Raw genomic sequence first — 22,182 nt, 5'->3', positions numbered from 1 at the left:
AAGTGTGAATGAATTCGAACGTAATTAAATCCAATTCTCTGATATTTTCTGAATTTGAACCCTAATCAAAAAGCTGATGTGCTATTTCGAGGTCACGGAACTACCTCCCCCAACTACAGCACTGCGGTCTTGCCTAAATTGGCAATTACATCGGTTATTGGTCCATCAATTCTAATCCTATGGAAACCAGAAAAAGAAGGCGAGATATTATTGGCAGAGCTGGATTTCATAGTCACTTTCCGCTGAATAACTGGAACCACTCGAATTTCTGATGCACAATTTCATCGTAGATCATTGATCAGGTTCTCCTTCACGTCACTTGAATAGAGTCGCCGTGAAATGCATCGCTTTGGGGTGTTTGTTCTGATTCTGCACGTTTCAGTGGGTTAGTAGATCACTACAACGCTTAACCGAACGCTGAAAATGATCGTTTTCGCTATGTTCCAATCCATCGCCATTTATTCAAATAGTGCTCATTTTCTTTCAAAAATTTCATTTTTTTTTTCAAATGTTACAGTGTTAATGGTGATCACTTCAAAGTGAGGTACAGGGAGATGTCAATTCTCGCCTAAAAATATATCTTGCCGCACTAAGAGGCTTTGGCTGGTTTCGTGTTCTGAGCGCTGATCGTGCGAAAGGATTCTAGAAATTCTATAGCTGATACGGAATTAGACAACAACCATTGTCTTAATCAAACACTAATTTCTGCAGAACAGAATTCTGCCATCTCAGCTGATGATCGGTTAACTAACCATATTTATTAATAATTCATTATAAATTGAAATATTATCCAGTGGCTTGAATAAAGCTAATATTGTAGCCATTGATTTCAGTGATTATTCATCAATGAACAGGATGAACTACATTCAAAACAACAATTTAAAATATTGTACTTTTATGCTATTGTGACTGTAACTTTATACTTTCGATTTGGAGCTTACAATTATTAATAAAGGTTAGCGAGGATAACTGACGGACATGATCGAAAATATTTATTTTAGAAAAATGCTCGAATAGCGAGATCCACGAAATTTCAATTTGGAAATATCATTTAATTATATTAGTCTGTTTTGCCAATAACAGACAAGAAAGTTTGCAGTCAGATAAGTTAGAACTCAATGGGATTTTAGACTCAGCGAAGCGTTAATTTTCTCTTTTCGGTTTCTTCCAGAAAACGGGGCTTTAAAAAGGACTATAAAGTTTAGAAATTTGAGTCAACGCTTTGGCAGTTACCGTTGGGAACTTTATTTAGTATTGTCTCCTGCGAGTTTCTATCAAATGTTTCTCACTGTCTTTTACTACTCCGGGACTAGTGCGTGATGTTCACTTTGAGACCTGCTGACATCGACAGCGTTTCAATGATGTCCATAATATATCTGAAAATTGTGAACCCATGACAGTAATATTATCCGAAATTTTGCAACAGTTCTGACAGAATAAGATCAGCAATGCTTTACAGTATTTTGGAACAAGACTCTGTAACAACAAAAATCTAATTTCACACATAATTTTACCATAACATCCATAGGATCTTCTCTCACTTTGCTCCAGATTTGCATTATCTAACTGTGCTTATTTTTCCTCTGTTTTCTTGGATTAGCGAGGGTATGCCTTCACCCGCCTTAAACCGATTCTGTTTAAACGTTCAAGACCTACAATCGTCCAATGGATCTGGGGTTAGTGATGGTTAGTTAATTTGTGGTTAGTTATTTTCTGTGAAATAAAATACCAGAACAATAGTCGACCTTCCAGTAATCAACACTCACGTGGGATGATTAAATAACATTCTAGTGATGTCTTTTATTTTGATCGATGGCCTTTTGCATTTTTTCCAGTTGTAACACTCCACCGCCCCCCGCATTCCCCCCACACACACCCGATATTCCGTTTGTCCAAGTGTGACTGAAATTTATGGAAATGATACTAAAACATATCAAGGTGGCTTTTTGGCAGCCGGCGCAGAAATGAGGTGGAAGACAGGATCCCACAGGCGCCAGTTTTCCAGCAAGAGAGTAAAACGGGAGTATTTCCAACCGTTGAAAATCCCTATCAGATGATATCAAATTGTGACCCATCAGATACCAAAGGAATCCAACCTGGGCTGCAAATTCAATATTTTCAGACTGGTGATATATTGCTCAAGAATAATTTCACTCTTTCTCGAATTCAGCAGCCTATCTTTTTAAAGTGACCTGATACATTATTGGAAGCCAAGGCTGATAATCCAATGAAATTGAATTTTGGTCGGTGTTAGGGGCAAGGTACTGGCATGGACAAAGGATTGGCTGATTGGCAGATGTCAGAGAGTAAGAATGAAAGGGTCTGTTTTCAGGTGGCAGCTGTGACGAGTGGAGTTCAGCAGGAGTTCGTGTTGGGACCACAATAACCACGTCGTAAATGAACGATCTGGACAAGAGGTAGTGGGACTGATTGGATTGAGGAAGCAGGAGGCTTGGACGGGGTAGAACAGTGGGAAAAGAAGGGCAGGTGGGGCATAATGTGGGAAAGTGTAATATTAGATACTTTGGTAGGTAGACGAAAGGTGTAATAATTTAAACAGGGAAAAGCTTTGGAAGTCTGAAGCACAAAGTCATTTGGAAGTTCTAGTTCAGGATTCTGTTACGGTTAACATTCAAGTTCCTTTGGCGGTGAGGAAGACAAATACAATGCTACCATTCATTTCAAGAGGGCTGGAATACAAGAGCAGGGATATACCGCTGATGATGTAAAAGGCTCTGGGTAGACTGCGTTTAGAATATTATGAGCATTCTTGTGTCCATACCTAAGAAAGGACCTGCTGCCATTGAATAGTGTCCAGAGAATGCTCCCACTGATGAAGGGCTTGTCATATGAGAACTGAGGACTCTAGATCTGTACTTCGTGGAGTTTTGAAGGATGAAGGGAAATGTCTGATTAAAACTAACTGAATACTGAGAGGCCTGGACAGAGTGGATGTGGAGAAGATGTTTCAACTAGTAGGGAATACTGAGACCCAAGGACACAGCCTCAGAGTGAAGGAACAATCCTTTAAAATCGAGATGAGAAGGAATATCTTCAGCCAAAGGGTAGCGAATCTGTGGAACTCATTGCAGCAGAGAGCTGTGGAGGCCAAGTCATTGAGTGTCTCTAAGAGAGTGTTGTTTCACGATTAGTAAGGGGATCAAGACTAACAAGGAGAAGTCAGGTGAATGGGGTTGAGAACATATCAGCCTTGATCTATTGGCGCAGCAGACTCAATGGGCTGAATATCTGCTCCTATATCTTATAGTCATATGGTCTTATGGAGTGAAATACCTTTCGAAACTTCACTGCGACAAAATAATGAAGCAGTTGTTGTCCAGAGATTTTTAGTTCCAGAAAATCAGTTTTATTTACCCAAACTGACAAGAATCACATCAGTGTTCTTATTGCTGGAAAGTAAAATCTCTATGTTAGTATAACCGTGGCTGGCCGAATTGGAGGAAACAGCAATCCCTGAATCGGGTCTCTAGACATTCATCTTCTTGTTAAAATTTGTCCTTCCTTCGGTGTGACAGCGGCCTCTTCACTCCGATCTCACCGAAGGAGCTCTTCCACTCAAGCAGCTCAGCACGATCATCGTGCTGTTCAACTGAGAGCTCCGAAAATTGTGATAGTTCGCTGATGTGTTAATTGGGCAACCGATTTTCATACAAATCTCATTCTCTATCGCAAGTTAGTTAAAGGCTACTTCTGAACAAGTGATAAGGAATCTTGCTACTCTCTGTTCACAGGGAGCACTGAAGGAAGCACTCCGTTTAAGACTGTTTCGCAAGAGACTGAGAAATATCTCGAGTTAAGGCGGGTTTGTAACGGCCTCCAGCTAACATGCCCTCACTGAACCTAAAAATACGATTTCTTAGGATTCGCACTGCGCCCTATACCATTTCAATGGCATACGTTTCCTCAAAGATATTTTAAAATATGTCTTTGATGGAATTTAACGTGATATATTGAAATGTTGCAATTGCAAGTTGGGCTGAAAATTTACTCGTCACAAATTATTCAAGTTTCGAATTGAACATAAATCAAATCGCAACTTGAACCTCTTAGACGAAGAATTCCTGATTGATTCTCGCACAAGGAAACGGAAATTTTACAAATTCTTCCCAATTCTGTTTCCACTTTGAAAGCGCCACTTGATAGCGTGACAAATACAAGCTGAATGGCAGTTTTAGATGAGCTTGAGGTGAGTACTTGAAGGAGAATATGTGAGATGTGGCCAATGGAGACACTGAGATGAACTGAATGCTCTTCAAATAAACCACCGCAGATTTAACGTTTCAATGGCTTTTTCCTGCGCTTTAACTTTAAAGGATGCTTGGAATCTAGAGTAGAAACTAAATTATCACGTCTGAAACTCTCCAATAAAGAGAGAGGGAGCCCTGTACGACTGTGTGGTATTGAAATGTTGGAAGATCATTCCCAATTCGTAGCAAATGAAGGAAGTTTTCAACAACAAAAAATGTACGCTGATTATCAGTGTTCAGAGTTAAAAACCAATACTAAATGACAGATCAGATTGGAGATTTCAATAATCAGGCGTATTTCAGTTTAACACTAATTATCACAATTTCCAGCAGTGAAGTAAATACGCACAGTGATCAAATCCTTACAAACTTAATGTTCACGTAGCCCATTCTTTTGACCAGAGCGATCGCGCTCCGGTACTAATACCCACATTGGGTGCGAGAATGAAAGACTTAAAGAGGCGAGCTATGTGAAGCAACCAGTAATGAGGTGGAACATAATGTATGGAGAACGAGAGAATATAGAATTGATGCAACGCTTTACTAAGTGCGGCTGGGGGACTAAAACATAGAATTTCGGTGTCTAGTGGCCTTTGGTAATTACCAGCTCAGGGTTGTTGTCCCACAGACCTGGTGGCGTGTAATAATATATTTGAAGAGATGAATTAGAAAAGAAATAAGTATTATGACTGTTAGCAAAATGTTTAACTGCACAGTTGTTAGTGAATCAGAATTAGGGTCGCTATAAAATTTGTCGCTGCGCGCAATCGGAGTGATTGGAACCAATCAGACTGGATCTCCGTTCATTTTTCCGTCCAGTTGATTTGGGTAGATAAAGGAAAAGGCTTTTAAAGCCGCTCCCGATTCATGATCACGCGTCTTTTCACCCTATCACATAAGTTGAAATTTCCTCTGCTCAGCCAGAAAGTCTATGGCAGTGTTTGAACATTGTCCCGTCGACTGCAAATATAAAAAGGCTTAATTCTCCCAAACAAAATCTTAAATTGCCGGAAAAGCTCAGCAAGTCTGCCAGCATCTGAGCAGAGAAATCGGAGTTAACGTTTCGGGTCCGGTGACACTTCCTCAGAACACGAGCTGAATGGCAGTTTTAGATGTACTTCAGGTGAGTACTTGAAGGCGAATACTGTGAGAAGTGGCAATAGAGACAGATACACTGATGAACGAAATGCTTTTCAAAGGAGCCGCCGCAGATTTAACGCATCAATGGCTTTCTCCTGCGCTTTAGCATTAAATGATATTTCGAGTCTATGCTAGAAACTAAAATACTATGTCTGAAAGTCCTCCAATAAAGAGACTGGGAGTTCTGAGGAAGGATCATCGGACCCGAAACTTTAACTCTGATTTCTCTTTACGGTTGCTGTCAGACCTGCTGAGCTTTTCCAACAATTTCTGTTTTTATTTCTGATTCGCAGCATCCGCAGGTCTTTCGGTTCTTAATTCCCATAATGTTCGGCTCGGAATATTTTGAGGATGGTGATGCTATTGCAGGGAGCTGCTACTGTCCTTCATGTGGGTGCAGAGTAGACAGCAAAAAGCTAGCGAGCAACAAAATATTTCACTAGAAATTTAGTGGAATAATTATGCAGAAAATTTTAGAAGTCGATGGATAATAAAACTGAGAGATTGTAAAACAGGCAGCCAACTCGCTGCACTAGCGCACAAAATTCAGGATAGATATACCGTCAGAATCTTATCACATCATCTTTGAAAAATTGTCAGTTTTTTTAAGAAATAGACATACAGTTTTGCTGCATGGAAAGAGGCCTTGAGAAGCATCAGTTATCGCGCACCTAACTACACTCGTCCCATTTTTCCAGCACTTGAACCGTAGCCTTGTATGCCATAACGTTTCAGGTGTTCATCGAAAGAGTTCTTACATAGTGTGATGGTTCCTGCTTCTGCCATCCCTTCAGGTAATGAGTTCCAGACGCCTACCGCCCTGTCGCAGAGAAAGTTCTTCCTTAATCCTTGGAATGGTAATTTTATTTCTCTCTCCCCAAATGACGAGCTTCTCCAGCAATTTTTGTGTTTGTTTTTATGTTTTGCAGCCAGCGTTCTTTGTTCTCTTATTTTCTTTTTGAAGCAACTCCTCCACTGTCTAAATGGCCCCAGGACTTAGAAGTTGTATTTGTTTTATCAGTGTTTATAAAATGCAATGACTGGTGACAAGTTATCACGGTGATTTGGGTATATGGCGCAAATTTATTAAAATTTAGAATTAATTTAGGTGCTAGAATAAAACATCAGTTACAGTATTGAAAGTAAATATGTGGCTACTTTCCTATCTGGTCCAATGAGGGAAGTAATGTTTCGCAAGGAATGTGTTAGGTTCTTCATCATTTACTAAGCCATTGGAATTTTGGGTTTCCTGGTCCTCTGGAGGCAATACAGTTAATTAGCGAGGTCCCAAAGAACCCAAAAGTATATTTTCAGTCATTTATACTTTTATTCCTTAGTTCCGCTTATATTATGGTCGGCGATTATGAGAAGAGATGCAGACGTTCGGAGTAATTGGGAAAAGACTGCCTGAACTGTTCTTTGAAAGATCTTACAGTACCGAATATTCTCTCGTGTTGTATTATTCTATAGTTCTACGAACTTTCAGAAGCATTTCTTTGACTTTCAAGTGTTCATGTTCAAACATTTAATGCTACTAAACCATAATTGCAGATATTAACAATCTATCACCCTTTTGCATTTCAGCCTTAACAATTCAACCTTCAAGTGAAAATGCATCAGTTGAAATTGTGAATGAAAAAGGTAAAGATTTTCCACGCTTAGAGCTAAACCCAACAGTATTACATTTAAAGGTGTTACATCTGACAATTTGCATTGAAATAACGAATATTGCTTAAAAGATATGACCACATAAACAAAACACGTAAACAAACACATAGCCATCCACTATGGACATTTATATATGCTCTTATACACATTTAAACATTTTAAATAAATGGAAATTACTCACCAAATAATATAGAACCAGAGTGATTCCTCTGTTTCTGAATGATATCCTTCTATTAAATGTTTTTTGTCTCCTGAAACACATGCTTAGATGAACACTTCTGTGGGTCAGCTCTTTGGAGAAGCTTTTAGGTAGCAGCTTATATTTACAATGATCTTGGATATTTTATAACATACAACATTATTTTATAGCACTGTGCATTACACTTCACCAAGTATTAGTTGGGATAGGCATGTTGCCCATCAATTATGAGCCATGATTAAGATCAATCCTTCATGACAATGTACAGATTTGATATGATAATATTATTGAAATATCATGAAATAATGTAATGTAGGACATGATTTATTGCTGAGCCAGCCTTTGGTCTCTTGAACATGAAAATGGTGGAGTGGAAGTTTGAAGAAATTAAATGCATTATAGCCTCCAAAGACAACAACTACTCTTTATGCTATGTGCAGATAGTCACACATCAACTGCATAGTGGTAGCAAATACACTTTAAAGTTTTATGAAGCTGGATCATGTTTTGTTTGGTGTGTGAAGCCCAATATAACCAACAGCTAGAACTCCTTGGGCTTTTAAACTCACTGGATAGACATCAACATAACTCATTACTGTGACTCTCTAAGTTCCAATATAACTTGATGTACTTTTTGACTTTCCTAAGCAATGTACCAATAGCTTTGTTATGCAGATAAAGTGGGGTGCAACGACAATCACTGCCTAAGTCTCTCTTGCAGTTTATCAGTATGGCCTCTTATAGGAGGCTCAAAAAATCATTCACAACCCTCGAGGAAAATATGCCCTGTCAATATATTCATGATCTCTCCGGGATCTTGATAGTAATCTGGCATAAAATTTTATCTACATTGCAATCATTAAGAGTGGCCTCAAATCGGTCAACTTTTTTTGTCACAAAATTGATTTCAAAGCAATATGATAGTCTTAGTGTCTTATAGTATTACAGCACAGAAAGAGGCCCATCAGCCCATTGTCGCCATTTAGTCATCCAGCACCATTCTACTCTAATCCTTTTTCTCAGCACTTGGCCCATAGACTTGTATACATTGTATGGCATTTGAAGTGTTCATGAAGGTATATTTCAAATAATGTAATGATTCCCAGTCCAACACCCTTTTCAATAGTGAACTCTAGATACTCACCATCCTTTGAGTGAAAAATATTTTCCACAAATCCACCCTAGATCTATGTTCGCGAATAAGGGATGAAATTATTTGCATCTGCCCTAATGTGTCCTTTGTAACTTTGTAGGCATCATTGGGATGACCACCACACCTTTACTGCTGTAAAGAAAATAACACCAGTCTACCTAGTCTCTTTTCATAGCTAAAACACTCCAGTTCAGGCAACACCCTGGATTTGAATAATCATGAAATAATGCCAATTATACTAAGAACCATATTAAGGATTGTTTACAATCCTTCATCCATGCAGTAGGATTTGTCAAAGATCAAGTGAGAGTGGTTAAACCAAAATCTATGAACACAGCAGAACATTGAAACAAATAACATTAATGCACAAAAAACTTTAATAATCTGGTGAATCAGAATAAAGGTCAAGTTGTCATGGACCATAGAACTGCTCTCTCAGTGGAGAGAGATGGCTGGTAGAGTTTTAACCTGTGAGGGGTGAAGTTGAGAAGGAGAATCCATCATAGTAACATTAGCCAATGCAGGGATCAAACTGCATCATCACTCTGCATCGCAACCCAACTGAGGGGAAGTATATTGAGAAGCATAGGAAACTGGTTGGCAGAGAGGAAGCAAAAAGTAGGAATTAATGAATCCTTCTCAAATTGGCAGGCAGTAACTGGGGGGTGCCACAGGGATTAGTTGTGGGACCCCAGCTATTCACAATATATATTAATGATTTGGATGAGGGAACAAACTGTAACATCTCCAAGTTTGCAGATGATTTCAAGTTGGGTGGGAGAGTGAACTGTGACGAGGATGTAGACATTCTTTTGCATGATCTCAACAAATTAGGTGAGTGGGCAAATCAATGGAAATTGCAGTATTATTGTTAAATGTGAGGTTATTCACTTCGGAAGCAAAAACAAGAAGGCAGATTACTACCTGAATGGCGAGAAGTTGGGAGAGAGGGGTGTGCACCAGGACCTGGGGGTCCTTGTGCACCAGTTGCTGAAAGTAAGCGTACAAGTGAAGCAGGCAGTAAAGAAGGTAAATGGTTTGTTGGCCTTCATTGTGAGAGGTTTTGAGTACAGAAGTAGGAATATGTTGTTACAGTTACACAGGGCATTGGTGAGACCACACCTGGAATATTCTGTGCAGTTTTGATCTCCTTTTCTGGGGAAGAATGCTCTTGCTCTCAAGGGAGCGCAGCAAAGGTTTACCAAGCTGATTCTGGGGATGGCAGGACTGACGTTTGAGGGGAGATTGTTTAGATTAGAATTGTTTTCACTGGAGTTGAGACATATGGGGAGAGCTCATTGAGACTTATAAAATTCTAACAGGACTAGACAGGGTAGAGGCGGGGAGGATGTTCCGATGGTGGGTGTGTCTAGAACCAGGGGTCACAGTATGGGGATTCGGGTAGATGATTTATGACGGAGATGAGGAGACATATCTTCACCCAAAGAGTGTTGAGCCTGTGGAATTTATTACTGTAGGAAGTGGTTGATGCCAAAACATTGACTGTATTCAAGAGACGACCAGATATAGCACTGGGCGAATGAGATTAAAAGTTATCGGGAGAAAGCAGGATTAGGCTATTGAGTTGGACAATCTGCCATGATTGTGAAGATCGGCCTCCTCCTGCTCCTATCTTCTACATTTCTATGTTTCTAATCGACTCCGATGAATCAGTACAACCATTGTGTCAACTTATAACGTGGTTTATAATTATTCCAGGGCCCTTACTTTCAGTTCAATTTGGGAGCATTTTTGCAAAATTAATGCATCTTCCTTTTGGCTTTTAACAGAGCTCAGAACCCCCAGGTTGGTGGGCCCGTATGCACCATGTGTTGGAAATTTGGAGGTTTATCACCGGGGTCAGTGGAACTCCGTTTGTAGTAGTCGATGGGATTCAGCTGCTGGACAGGTTGTCTGCAAGCAAATTGGCTGCGATTCCTATCACACAACATCTGCAAATTCCATTCCACAAGAAACAGGACCTGTGTTTCTGGATAAGATTCAGTGTAAAGGAACAGAATCTTCATTGTCGGAGTGTGCACACAGTCCTTCCGGCCAGCAGAAGTGTGAAACTGGGATGAGTGTAGTTATCTTCTGCAAAGGTATTTATGAATTGCTCATTGATGTTGAATATTTCTGTCCGCCTACTTTATTAACTTATATGGGAATTAGTCAGGAAGATGTGGGGAAATCTTTAACTTTGAGAGGAATCTTGTGGATGCAACTGGTGTCTCAGCAGCCGACTGGCGAAACGAGAGATCAGTGCTGCCTCTTTCAGTTTCGGCGGGGGTACAACAGGCAGTTTTAGCAGGAAGCCACAAGGAATTTATGAATCTTCTCTAAGAAAGTTCGTTCAGCAAAGCCAGCACTTATTGCCCATCCCCAGTTGCCGTTGAGTGAGGCATGGTAAGTTACACTTTTGAACAGCTCCAGTGCATGTGTTGGGGGAAAAGTTGTTATGTGACCCAAACAAGTTGGAAAGAAGGAAGTTTCAGAATTTTAACCCATGACAGTGAAGATAGGACGATATAGTTCTAGTTCACGACAATACTTTCATCGGAGGTGAACTTGTCGTTGGTGATGCTTCCATGTATCTGTGACCTTTCATCTTTTCTAGAACATAGAACATAGAACCGTACAGCACAGTACAGGCCCTTCGGCCCACGATGTTATGTCGAACTTTTACTCTAAATGTAAGGTCTATCTAACCTACACCCCTACCTTATACAATCATCCACATGCCTGTCTAATAGCCGCTTAAATGTCCCAAATGAGGCCGACTCCACTACCCTCTCCAGCAATGCATTCCATGCCTCGATCACTCTCTGAGTAAAGAACCTACCTCTGATATCACCCCTATATCTACCTCCACTCACTTTAAAACTATGCCCCCTTGTAATAGCTACCTCCACCCGAGGAAAATGTCTCTGGCTGTCCACTTTATCTATACCTCTGATCATTTTGTAAAGCTCTATCAAGTCACCTCTCATCCTTCATCGTTCCAAAGAGAAAAGCCCTAGCTCTTTCAACCTTTCCTCGTAAGACCCTCCCTCCGTTCCAGACAACATCCTGGTAAATCTCCTCTGCATCATTTCCAATGCTTCCACATCTTTCATGTAATGAGGCGACCAGAACTGGACTCAATACTCCAGGTGTGGCCAAACCAGGCTTTTGTATAGCTGGAGCATAACTTCACGGTTCATAAACTCAATCCCTCTACTAATGAAAGCTAACACACCATACACCTTCATTACAACTCTATCCACCTGCGTGGCAGCTTTCAGGAAACTGTGGACATGAATCCCAAGATCCCTCTGCTCCTCCACACTGCCAAGAATCTTTCCATTAACTCTGTATTCTGCTTTCAAGTTTGTCCTTTCAAAATGAATCACTTCACACTCTTCAGGGTTAAACTCCATCTGCCACTTCTCAGGCCAGTTCTGCATCCTATCAATGTCCCTTTGTATCCTAGAACAGCCCTCCGCACTGTCCACAACGCGACCCACCTTCGTATCATCCATGAACTTACTAATCCACCCTTCCACTCCTACATCCAAACTGTTTACAAAAATCACAAATAGAAGAGGACCCAGAACAGATCCTTGTGGTGCAACAATTGTAACTGAGCACCATGTTGAATATTTTCTGTCCACGACCACCCTTTGTCTTGTAAGGGTCAGCCAATTCTGAATCCAATCTGCCACATTTCCCCTTATCCCATGCCTCCTTACTTTATGCATGAGCCTACCATGGGGAACCTTCTCAAACGCCTTACTTAAATCCATGTATAACACATCCACTGCTCTACCTTCATCCATGTGTTTGGTCATCTCTTCAAAGAATTCAATAAGTTTTGTGAGGCATTATCTACCCCTCACAAATCCTTGCTGACTATCATGAATCAAACTGTGCCTTTCCAAGTGATCATAAATCCTATCTCTCAGAGCCCTTTCCAACAATTTGCCCACCACTGACGTAAGACTAACTGGCCTGTAATTTCCGGGGTTATCCCTATTCCCTTTTTTGAACAAGGGAATGACTTTTGCCTCTCTCCAATCTTCCGGCACTGTATCCATGGACAGTGAGGATGAAAAGATCATTGTCAAAGGCCCTGCGATCTCTTCCCTCCCTTTCCATAGAATCCTTGGATAAATCCCATCAGGCCCGGGGAACTTATCTGTCTTCAAGTTCCTCAAAATTCCTAGTACATCTTCCTTACAAACATCCACCTCCTCTAGCCTACCAGCCTGTTTCACACTGTCCTCCTCTACAACTAGGTCCCTCTCAGTTGTGAATACTGAAGAAAAGTATTCGTCAAGGACCTCTCCTATCTCTTTAGGCTCCGTGCACAAATTCCATTGACAATCCTTGATTGGCCCTAAACCTTCTCTGGTCATTCTCTTATTCCTCACGTACGTGTAAAAAGCCTTGAAGTTTTCCTTGATCCTATCTGCCAAGGTTTTCTCATGTCCCCTTACAGCTCTCCTAAGCCCTTTCTTCAGCTCCTTTGTGGATAACTTGTATCCCACCAGAGCCTTTCTGTTCCTTGTTTCCTAAACCTTACATAAGCATCCTTCTTCCTCTTAACCAGTTGTTCGAACTCTCTTGAGAACCAAGGCTCCCTCATTCAACCGCATCTTCCCTGCCTGCTAGGGACAAACATATCGAGCACACACAGTATGCATTTCTTTAATAATCTCCACATTTCTATAGAGCTCTTCCTGACAGCATCCGTTCCCATTTTATGTTACCCAGTTCTTGCCTAACAAAATTGTAATTTCCCTTCCCCCAATTATAATACTTACCCTGCTGTATGTACCTATCCTTTTCCATGACTATTGTAAAGGTAACAGAGTTATGATTGCTACCGCCAAAATGGTCTCCTACCAACAGGCCTAACACTTGGCCCATTTCATTGCCAAGCACCAGATCCAAAGTGGCCTCTCCTCATGTCGGTCTATCTACATGCTGTGTCAGGAATCCTTCCAGAACGCACTGGACAAAATCCGCTCCATCTGAACTATTACAACTAAAAAGTTTCCAATCAATATTTGGAAAGTTGAAGTCACCCATGAAAACAATCCTGTGACTTCTGCACCTTTCCAGTATCTGCCTCCCAATCTGCGCCTCCACTTCTCTGCAAAAAAACCCCAACAAAGTGACTGCTCCTTTCTTGTTCCTGACCTCAACCCAAACTGACTCTCTCGAACTGCCTTTCAGTAGCTGCTATACTAGACCTGACTAGCAATGCCACTCCCCACCTCCTTTACCACCCTCCCTATTTCTTTTCAAGAATCTAAATCCCGGAACTTCCAACAACCATTCCTGTCCCTGAGTTACCCAAGTTTCTGTAATGGCCACAATATCGGAGTTCCAAGTACTGACTCAGGCTCAAAGTTCATCAGCCTTATTTATGATACTTCTAGCATTTAAGTATACACACCTCAAACCATCCCTGTGTCCACAATTACGCTCCATCGACTGCATTTCTTTATTAACAATCTCACTCCCTGTTTTGTCTGTTGGAAGGCTGAATACCACATCCTCTGAATTACAAATACAGTTCCCCACCCCCTGCCAATCTAGTTTAAACCATCCCGAATAGCTCGAGCAAACCTCCCTCCCAGGATATTTGTGCCCCTCCGGTTCAGGTGCAACCCATCCTTACTGTACAGGTCCCACCTTCCCCAGAATGTGTTCCAATTACCCACATAATGGAAGCCCTCCCTCTGACACCAGCCCTGTAGCCACGTGTTTAGCTGCACTCTCTCCTTATTTCTTACCTCGTTATCACGTGGCACTGGTAGTAATCCAGAGGTAGCTACCCTGTTTGTCCTGGACTAAGCTTCCAACCTAATTCCCTGTACTCTTTTTTCACATTCTCAGTCCTTTTTCTACCTATGTCATTGGTACCGATGTGTATCATGACTGCTGGTTGCTCACCCTACCCCTTAAGGATCTTGAAGGCTCAATCTGAGACATCACGGACCCTAGTACACGGGAGGCAATGCAACATCCGTTCATCTTGTTCGCGTCCACAGAGCTGCCTGTCTGTGCCTTTTTACTATTGAAGCCCCCTCTACAATTGCTATATAGTAGTAGAACATAGAACACAGAACATAGAACATAGAACAGTACAGCACAGTACAGATCCTTTGGCCCATGATGTCATGCTGAACTTTTACCCTAATCCTAAGGTCTATCTAACATCCACCCCTACCTTATACTATCATCCATATGCCTATCTAATAGCCGCTTAAATGCCAGTAATGAGGCTGACTCCACTACCATCTCTGGCAGTGCATTCCACGCCCTGACCACTCTCTGAGTAAAGAGCCTACCTCTGACGTCTCCCCTATATCTACCTCCACTCACTTTAAAATTATGCCCCCTCATAATAGCTACCTCTACCCTAGGAAAAAGTCCCTGGCTGTCCACTCAATCTATACCTCTGATCATTTTGTACACCTCTATCAAGTCAACTCTCATCCTTTGTCATTCTAAAGAGAAAACTTTCCTCGTAAGACCTTCCCTCCATTCCAGGCAACATCCTGGTAAATCTTCTCTGCACCTTTTCCAATGCTTCCACATCTTTCCTGTAATGAGGCGACCAGAACTGGACACAATACTCCAGATGTGGCCGAACCAGGCTTTTGTATAGTTGGAGCATAACTTCATGGCTCTCGAACTCAATCCCTCTATTAATGAAAGCTAACACACCATACGCCTTCTTAACAACTCTATCCACCTGCGTGGCAGCTTTTAGCGAACTGTGGACATGAATCGCAAGATCCCTCTGCTCCTCCACACTGCCAAGAATCTTTCCATTAACCCTGTATTCTGCTTTCAAATTTGGCCTTCCAAAATGAATCACCTCATACTTTTCAGGGTTAAACTCCATCTGCCACTTCTGAGGCCAGCTCTGCATCCTATCAATGTCCCTTTGTAAACTAGAGCAGCCCTCCATACTGTCCACAACGCGACCCACCTTTGTATCATCCATGAACTTACTAATCCACCCTTCCACTCCTTCATCCAAATCATTTACAAAAATCACAAATAGAAGAGGACCCAGAACAAATCCTTGTGGTACACCACTCGTAACTGAGCACCATGTTGAATATTTTCCGTCCACTACCACCCTTTGTCTTCTACGGGTCAGCCAATTCTGAATCCATTCTGCCACATTTCCACTTATCCCATGCCTCCTTACTTTATGCATGAGCCTACCATGGGGAACCTTATCAAACGCCTTACTTAAATCCAACTATAACACATCCACTGCTCTACCTTCATCCACGTATTTGGTCATCTCTTCAAAGAATTCAATAAGGTTTGTGAGGCATGATCTACCCCTCACAAATCCGTGCTGACTATCACAAATCAAACTGTGCCCTTCCAAGTGATTTTAAATCCTATCTCTCAGAGCCCTTTCCAATAATTTGCCCACTACTGATGTAAGACTAACTGGCCTGTAATTTCTAGGATTATCCCTATTCCCTTTTTTGAACAAGGGAATGACTTTTGCCTCTCTCCAATCTTCCGGCACTGTGTCCGTGGACAGTGAGGATGAAAAGATCATCGTCAAAGGCCCTGTGATCTCTTTTCTCCCCATAGAATCCTTGGATAAATCCCATCAGGCCCGGGGGACCTATCTATCTTCATGTTCCTCAAAATTCTTAGTACATCTTCCTTACTAACACCCACCTTCTCTAGCCTACCAGCCTGTTTCACACTGTCCTCCTCTACAACTAGGTCCCTCTCAGTTGTGAATACTGAAGAAAAGTATTCATCAAGGACCTCTCCTATCTCTTTAGGCTCTGTGCACAAATTCCCTTTAGAATCCTTGATTGGCAATACCCATCCTCTGGTCATTCTCTTGTTCCTCAAATATGTGTAAAAAGCCTTGGAGTTTTCCTTGATCCTATCTGCCAAGATTTTCTCATGCCCCCTTACAGCTCTCCTAAGCCCCTTCTTCAGCTCCTTCCTGGATAACTTGTATCCCTCTAGACACTTGTCTGTTCCTTGCTTCCTAAATCTTATATAAGCATCTTTCTTCCTCTTAACCAGTCGTTCGACCTCTCTTGAGAACCAAGGCTCCCTCACTCGACCGCATACTGTGTCAGGAATCCTTCCTGAATGCACTGGACAAAATCCACTCCATCTAAACTATTACAACTAAAATGTTTCCAATCAATATTTGGAAAGTTGAAGTACCCATGACTACAACCCTGTGACTTCTGTACCTTTCCAGTATCTGTCTCCCAATCCACTCCTCCACTTCTCTGCAACTATTAGGGGGTCTGTAAAAAACCCCCAACAAAGTGACTGCTCCTTTCTTGTTCTGGACCTCAATCCAAACTGAATCTGTAGACATATCATTCTTAAACTGCCTTTCAGTAGCTGCTATACTAGACCTGACTAGCAATGCCACTCCCCCGCCTCTTTCTCCACCCTCCCTATTTCTTTTAAAGCATCTAAATCCCGGAACTTCCAACAACCATTCCTGTCCCTGAGTTACCCAAGTTTCTGTAATGGCCACAATATCGTAGTTCCAAGTACTGACCCATGCTCTAAGTTCATCAGCCTTATTTCTGATACTTCTAGCATTTAAGTATACACACCTCAAACCATCTCTGCGACCACAATTACGCATTTCTTTATGAACAACCTCACTCCCTGTTGTGTCTGTTAGAAGGCTGAATACTTCATCCTCTGAATTACAAATCCAGTTCCCCACCCCCTGCCAATCTAATTTAAACCATTCTGAATAGCTCGAGCAAACCTCCCTCCCAGGATATTTGTGCCCCTCAGATTCAGGTGCAACCCATCCTTCCTGTACAGGTCCCGCCTTCCCCAGAATGTGCTCCAATTATCCACATAATGGAGGCCCTCCCTCCTACATCAGCCCTGTAGCCACGTGTTTAGCTGCACTCTCTCCTTATTTCTTACCTCGTTATCACGTGGCACTGGTAGTCATCCAGAGGTAACTATGCTGTTTGTCCTGGACTTCAGCTTCCAACCTAACTCCCTGTACTCATTTTTCACATTCTCTGTCCTTTTTCTACCTCTGTCATTGGTACCGATGTGTACCATGACTGCTGGTTGCTCACCCTCCCCGTTAAGGATCCTGAAGACACGATCTGAGACATCACGGACCCTGGCACCCTGGAGGCAACATACCATCTGTTCATCTCGTTCGTGTCCACAGAACCACCTGTCTGTGCCTCTTACTATTGAATCCCCCACTTCAATTGCTCTCCTATTCTCCCCACTTCCCTTCTGTGCCACATGGCCAGGCTCAGTGCCAGAGACCTGTCCACTATGGCCTTCCCGTGGTATTTTGTCCCCCCCAACAGTATCCAAAACAGTATACTGATTATTGAGGGGAACGGCCACAGGGGATCCCTGCACTGTCTGCCTATTCTCTTTCCCCTTCCTGACAGTCACCCAGCTGCCTTTTTCCTGTACCTTGGGTGTGGCCACCTCCTTATAACTCCTCTCTATTACCCCCTCAGCCTCCTGAATGATCCGGAGTTCATCCAGCTCCAGCTCCAGTTCCCTAACGCTGTTTTGGAGGAGCTAGAGTCGGGTGGACTTCTCGCAGGTGAAGTCAGAGGGGACACCAGCAGTGTTGCGGCAGTAGTTGCGGGAAGAGAGGGTGGAACATGAGGAGTTTGGGGGCAGCGATAGGATTAGGGTGAGGCTTCCTCTGTCCAATGTTCTGTCCTTTCATCAAACTTTAATTGTCTTCTAATCGTCCAATTCGTGCTGAACTCTTGAAGATAGCACTGCCAGGAATGCCGCTTTGGTGACAGAATGTTGGGTTCGTACAAAAGTGGCGGATGTGTCTCTTTGCTTATACGTCTCATTCTGTTCCTTTTTAAACTTTTACAACTATAGCGATGCAATAACTGAATAACTGGGAATGCAACACACACACATCGAGGACGTTGCAAATTATACCCTATAAAGATTGAAAAAGAGCCGCTTTAAGAGGCTTGAATTTACGTACCATGTTTACTGTTTGCAGTGTCCCGAATCAAAATTTGCCGATGCCGGCTAAATCGACTTTGCTATATGGAAAGTAGATGTGTTTACCGCATCCGAAGCGGCACCCAGGTTGCCGCAAATTTTTCTCAAAGCTGTCAGCCACCTCTACATTCAGCAAGGAATCTAGGTGGTTCAACGATACACAAAATCCGGCTGGCGCTCTTAAAGGGAAATGACAAAGAAGAACAATGCTCAATTTTAAATGATAGCAAATTAAACGCCAAGAGAAACTATTCAACTGATAATGGAATTGGAGTGAACAAGCTCTATTTGCTAACGGGACGCTGGGGAGTCGGGGATTCCAGGTCACCAATAACTGGTTATTGAGCCAGCGGGGAGAGGTATCCAATGACGATTTTTTAAAGAAATATTTTTGTTCTTTCAAGAGACAAGAGTCGTTGACGAGGGCCACATTTTTATTTAGTTCCTTCTCTGCTCAGCCCCAGCCCACAGCGTTTCAATCTCCACAAGGGCAAAACCCAATTGAACCCCGTAGCATTCCCATCAGTCCGATTCAGGCAGCAATCCAGCCAAATGAACCATCCAACCTTCCAACCTTCCAAGGAGGCGGAGTTGGAATGGCAACGCCCACTTTTACAGACACACTGTAGCCTGGAGTGATGGATAGTGATGTTGGAGGCTCTAATTACATTCCATCGTACAGCTAAACAAGAACCTTTCCAACTCTTACTGGCTGCCATTGGCATACGTTGGAAGGATTTGCAATTGATACTCTACCAATTTGGCTGTTACATACACACCGTACATATTCTACAAAGAAAACATCTGCTCGTCTGAGTCCAAGGCAAGTGCTGAAAGAACCAATAAAAGGGAAAACGTGTTGCTAACCTACATCATCACCACATGGAAATTCTCAATAATCACAAACAATTTAAAACTTTCATAAGGGACATTTATCAAATTATGATGAGCACAGATGGGGTAGACAGGAAGGAACATAATCCCTTCGGAAAGGAATCAGTGACAAGGGGGCATAAGTTTAATGCAAAGGGCAGGATGAGATATGAGGAAAACTTTTTTTTTCACTGACAGCATGTGGAAATCTGAAACTCACTGCTTGTAAGAGTGGTAGAGACAGCAACCCTCATAACATTTAGGAAGTATTTAGAGGGTACTAATGGCATATTAGGCTATTGGACAAGTGCTAGAAAATGAGATTAGAATAGTTAGGTGCATTCCTTTTTGACAAGCACAGAGTTGATAGACTGTGGCTATAACTCAAAAAATGGTCAATAGCAACTTCTCAAGGACAACTGGAATGAACAATAAATTCTGGTTTAGCCAATGATGTTGCCATATCATTAATAGGGAATACTAAAGTCCTAGAATTGGAATTGAACCCAGATCCTTTGGTTCAGATGGAGAGACGGTATCCCAAGAGCCACATAACCTCCCCACCATTTATTGCCCGTTTCTAATTGCCCTCAGGAATTTATCAATTAGCGGCCTATTTTAACTGTGATATGGAGGTGCTGGTGTTGGACTGGGGTGGACAAGGTCAAAAGTCACATGACACCAGGTTATAGTCCAAATGGCTTATTTGAAATCGCAAGCTTTCAGAGTGCTGCCCTATCATCAGGTGAAGGGGCAGCACTCTGAAAGCTTGTGATTTCAAATAAGACTGTTGGACCATAACCTGGGTCATATGACTTTTGACCTTACTTTAACTGCTTTATGTCATCTGCCAGACACTGGATCCAAATATCAAAATAAGTGCCACATAATTTCTAATGATCTCATGCAGGCAATCACCTTCATTGAATGTATCTTAACGACAGCTGACAACCTGGAGTCCCATCTTCAGATATTATGATGCCTCAGGGAGCTGGAATTTGTCTTGTTCAACCTGAAGGCACACCCATTTGATGAGTTACATCATGTTTTTATTTTCCTGCGGTCAGGGACAGAAGAGTATAAATGGAAGATTTTTACACAACCTCTGGTGTTGGTCCTTCTCCAAACAGCCTCACGTACTGCTGAACAAAGAGCAGTAAATATTACACAATCAGCCTCAGTAATGTGGTGTTTTGAAAGTTCAGAAAATCGTTTCACAATCCCTGTTTTTAAAAACATCCATTTCCCATTGAGACCACAAAAATACAGAAAAATGAAAACAATCTGACAGTCTTTATGTTCTTCTCAGTTTCCTGGAAAGAAAGTAATTGAGAAAATATGAAAGCTTGCAGTAATGATTATGGGACATTGCAGTACTGGAAAAAAGATAATATTCCTAGTGTTGGTAACAGGATGCGGGTGTGGTGGCGGTACCATGGTCAAGAGCTAGATCAAACTGTCCAGAGCTAAGGAAAAAAATGTTTGCTGCAGTCTCCAGATCACCAACTTGTAAACATGTGAAGAAAAAGATTAGAAAGGAAATGATTAGAAGGGCAAGAATGTTAGAGGGATATAACATGATTTTAGTTAACCAATTAATTGTGATGGTTATAGTCTCAAGGCCAAAGAAGTGAAAGTGTTCAGAGAGTGTATTCAGTTGAATTTTCCACAGCATTATGCCTCCAGTTCAATTAGAAGGGAAGCATTCCTGGACTTGGATCTTGAAAATGTGATGTGCCAAAATAATAAAGCACTGGGATATACAGGGTTCAATGATTTTTCTGTCTTAACTTTTATATTGGTTTAAGAAAAGTACAAGGGACAGTCCAGAGTAAGAAAAAAATCTGTGGGATAATAAGAGCAGGCCTACGATAGATAAATGTGAATAAAATATTGGAGAGCAATAAATGTTGCTACTGTCAAACTTCAATTGATTGAGAACGTCCCAGAAAAAAAGAAATATTAGGGATCTTTTTGTTTCTGCCAACATGTCCAATTTTGGCACATCATATTTAATATGGTAAGCTGAAAATGCATTTTTTTCCTCTGGCAGTGGAGCAAAATGTGATTCTCGAGGATGGAGGTAGCCCGTGTGCTGGGAGAGTTCAAGCAAGCAACTTTGGTGTCTGGTTTACCATCTGTGGTCGAATGTGGGATATGAATGATGCTCGTGTTGTGTGTAAATACCTGGGGTGTGGTGACGCTGTGTCAGCATCGGGGAACTCTCAGTTTGGAGTTGGCATTTGGTCTACAATTAACGTTGAAGTTGGCTGCAATGGCAGTGAGGAAGATCCCTGGAAGTGTGAATTGAAGCAACTGGCTCACAGTAACTGTTCCAGAGAAGTGGAAGCAGCTGGTGTCATTTGTTCAGGTAACTCTCCTGTCTGAAACATTTGAAAACATATGGGAGGTGATATCATTTATTGACACAACTTACATGAAAACACAACATTGTAAAATAATAAAAGTCACCTAAGTCAGACTGAAGGGTCCTGATTTGGGAATGAAATATAACTATTGCTAACATTTTACAGATGAGCAAAGTGTGCATGTTGCCTTTCGCATAGAACTTGAACCTGCTGTCCTTCAATAGGAACATGACTAAGTGGGACACTAATTAGAACTAAAAGAGAGTGGATATGACCACTACCTTGACAGTAGAAGCCAGCAGAACAAATAGTTTTTAAATACTTACAAGCCACAAGAAATTTCAGTCAGAATATTTCTGCAGAAACATGTAGAGAGTGAACAAACAGAGCAAATTATTCTTCCATCAAAAAACAGTAAGTATAGAACATCAACTGGAAATTATGCATATAAAGTCCAACACAATTATTTACAGTTTT

The 22,182-nt window shown here is 41.7% G+C and overlaps 1 protein-coding gene across 1 annotated transcript in view; it reads left to right on the top strand.

The window, feature by feature from the left end:
* Positions 1 to 273: 273 nt before the first annotated feature.
* The window catches only part of LOC109910450 (deleted in malignant brain tumors 1 protein-like), a 53,877-nt gene continuing 31,968 nt past the window's right edge, over positions 274 to 22,182 (top strand). Inside the window, exons 1-4 of the mRNA XM_048604381.1 lie at positions 274 to 385; positions 6,993 to 7,049; positions 10,219 to 10,530; positions 21,390 to 21,707. Coding sequence (XP_048460338.1) covers positions 340 to 385; positions 6,993 to 7,049; positions 10,219 to 10,530; positions 21,390 to 21,707 — 733 coding nt within the window. The 5' untranslated portion in view covers positions 274 to 339. The remainder of the gene's footprint in view (positions 386 to 6,992; positions 7,050 to 10,218; positions 10,531 to 21,389; positions 21,708 to 22,182) is intronic.

The sequence above is a fragment of the Rhincodon typus genome, chromosome 13 (assembly GCF_021869965.1).
Source record: "Rhincodon typus isolate 14 chromosome 13, sRhiTyp1.1, whole genome shotgun sequence".
NCBI classification, from domain to species: Eukaryota; Metazoa; Chordata; class Chondrichthyes; order Orectolobiformes; family Rhincodontidae; genus Rhincodon; species Rhincodon typus.
The sequence above is the reverse complement of the archived record's forward strand: the minus strand, read 5'-3'. Positions and strand labels throughout refer to the sequence as shown.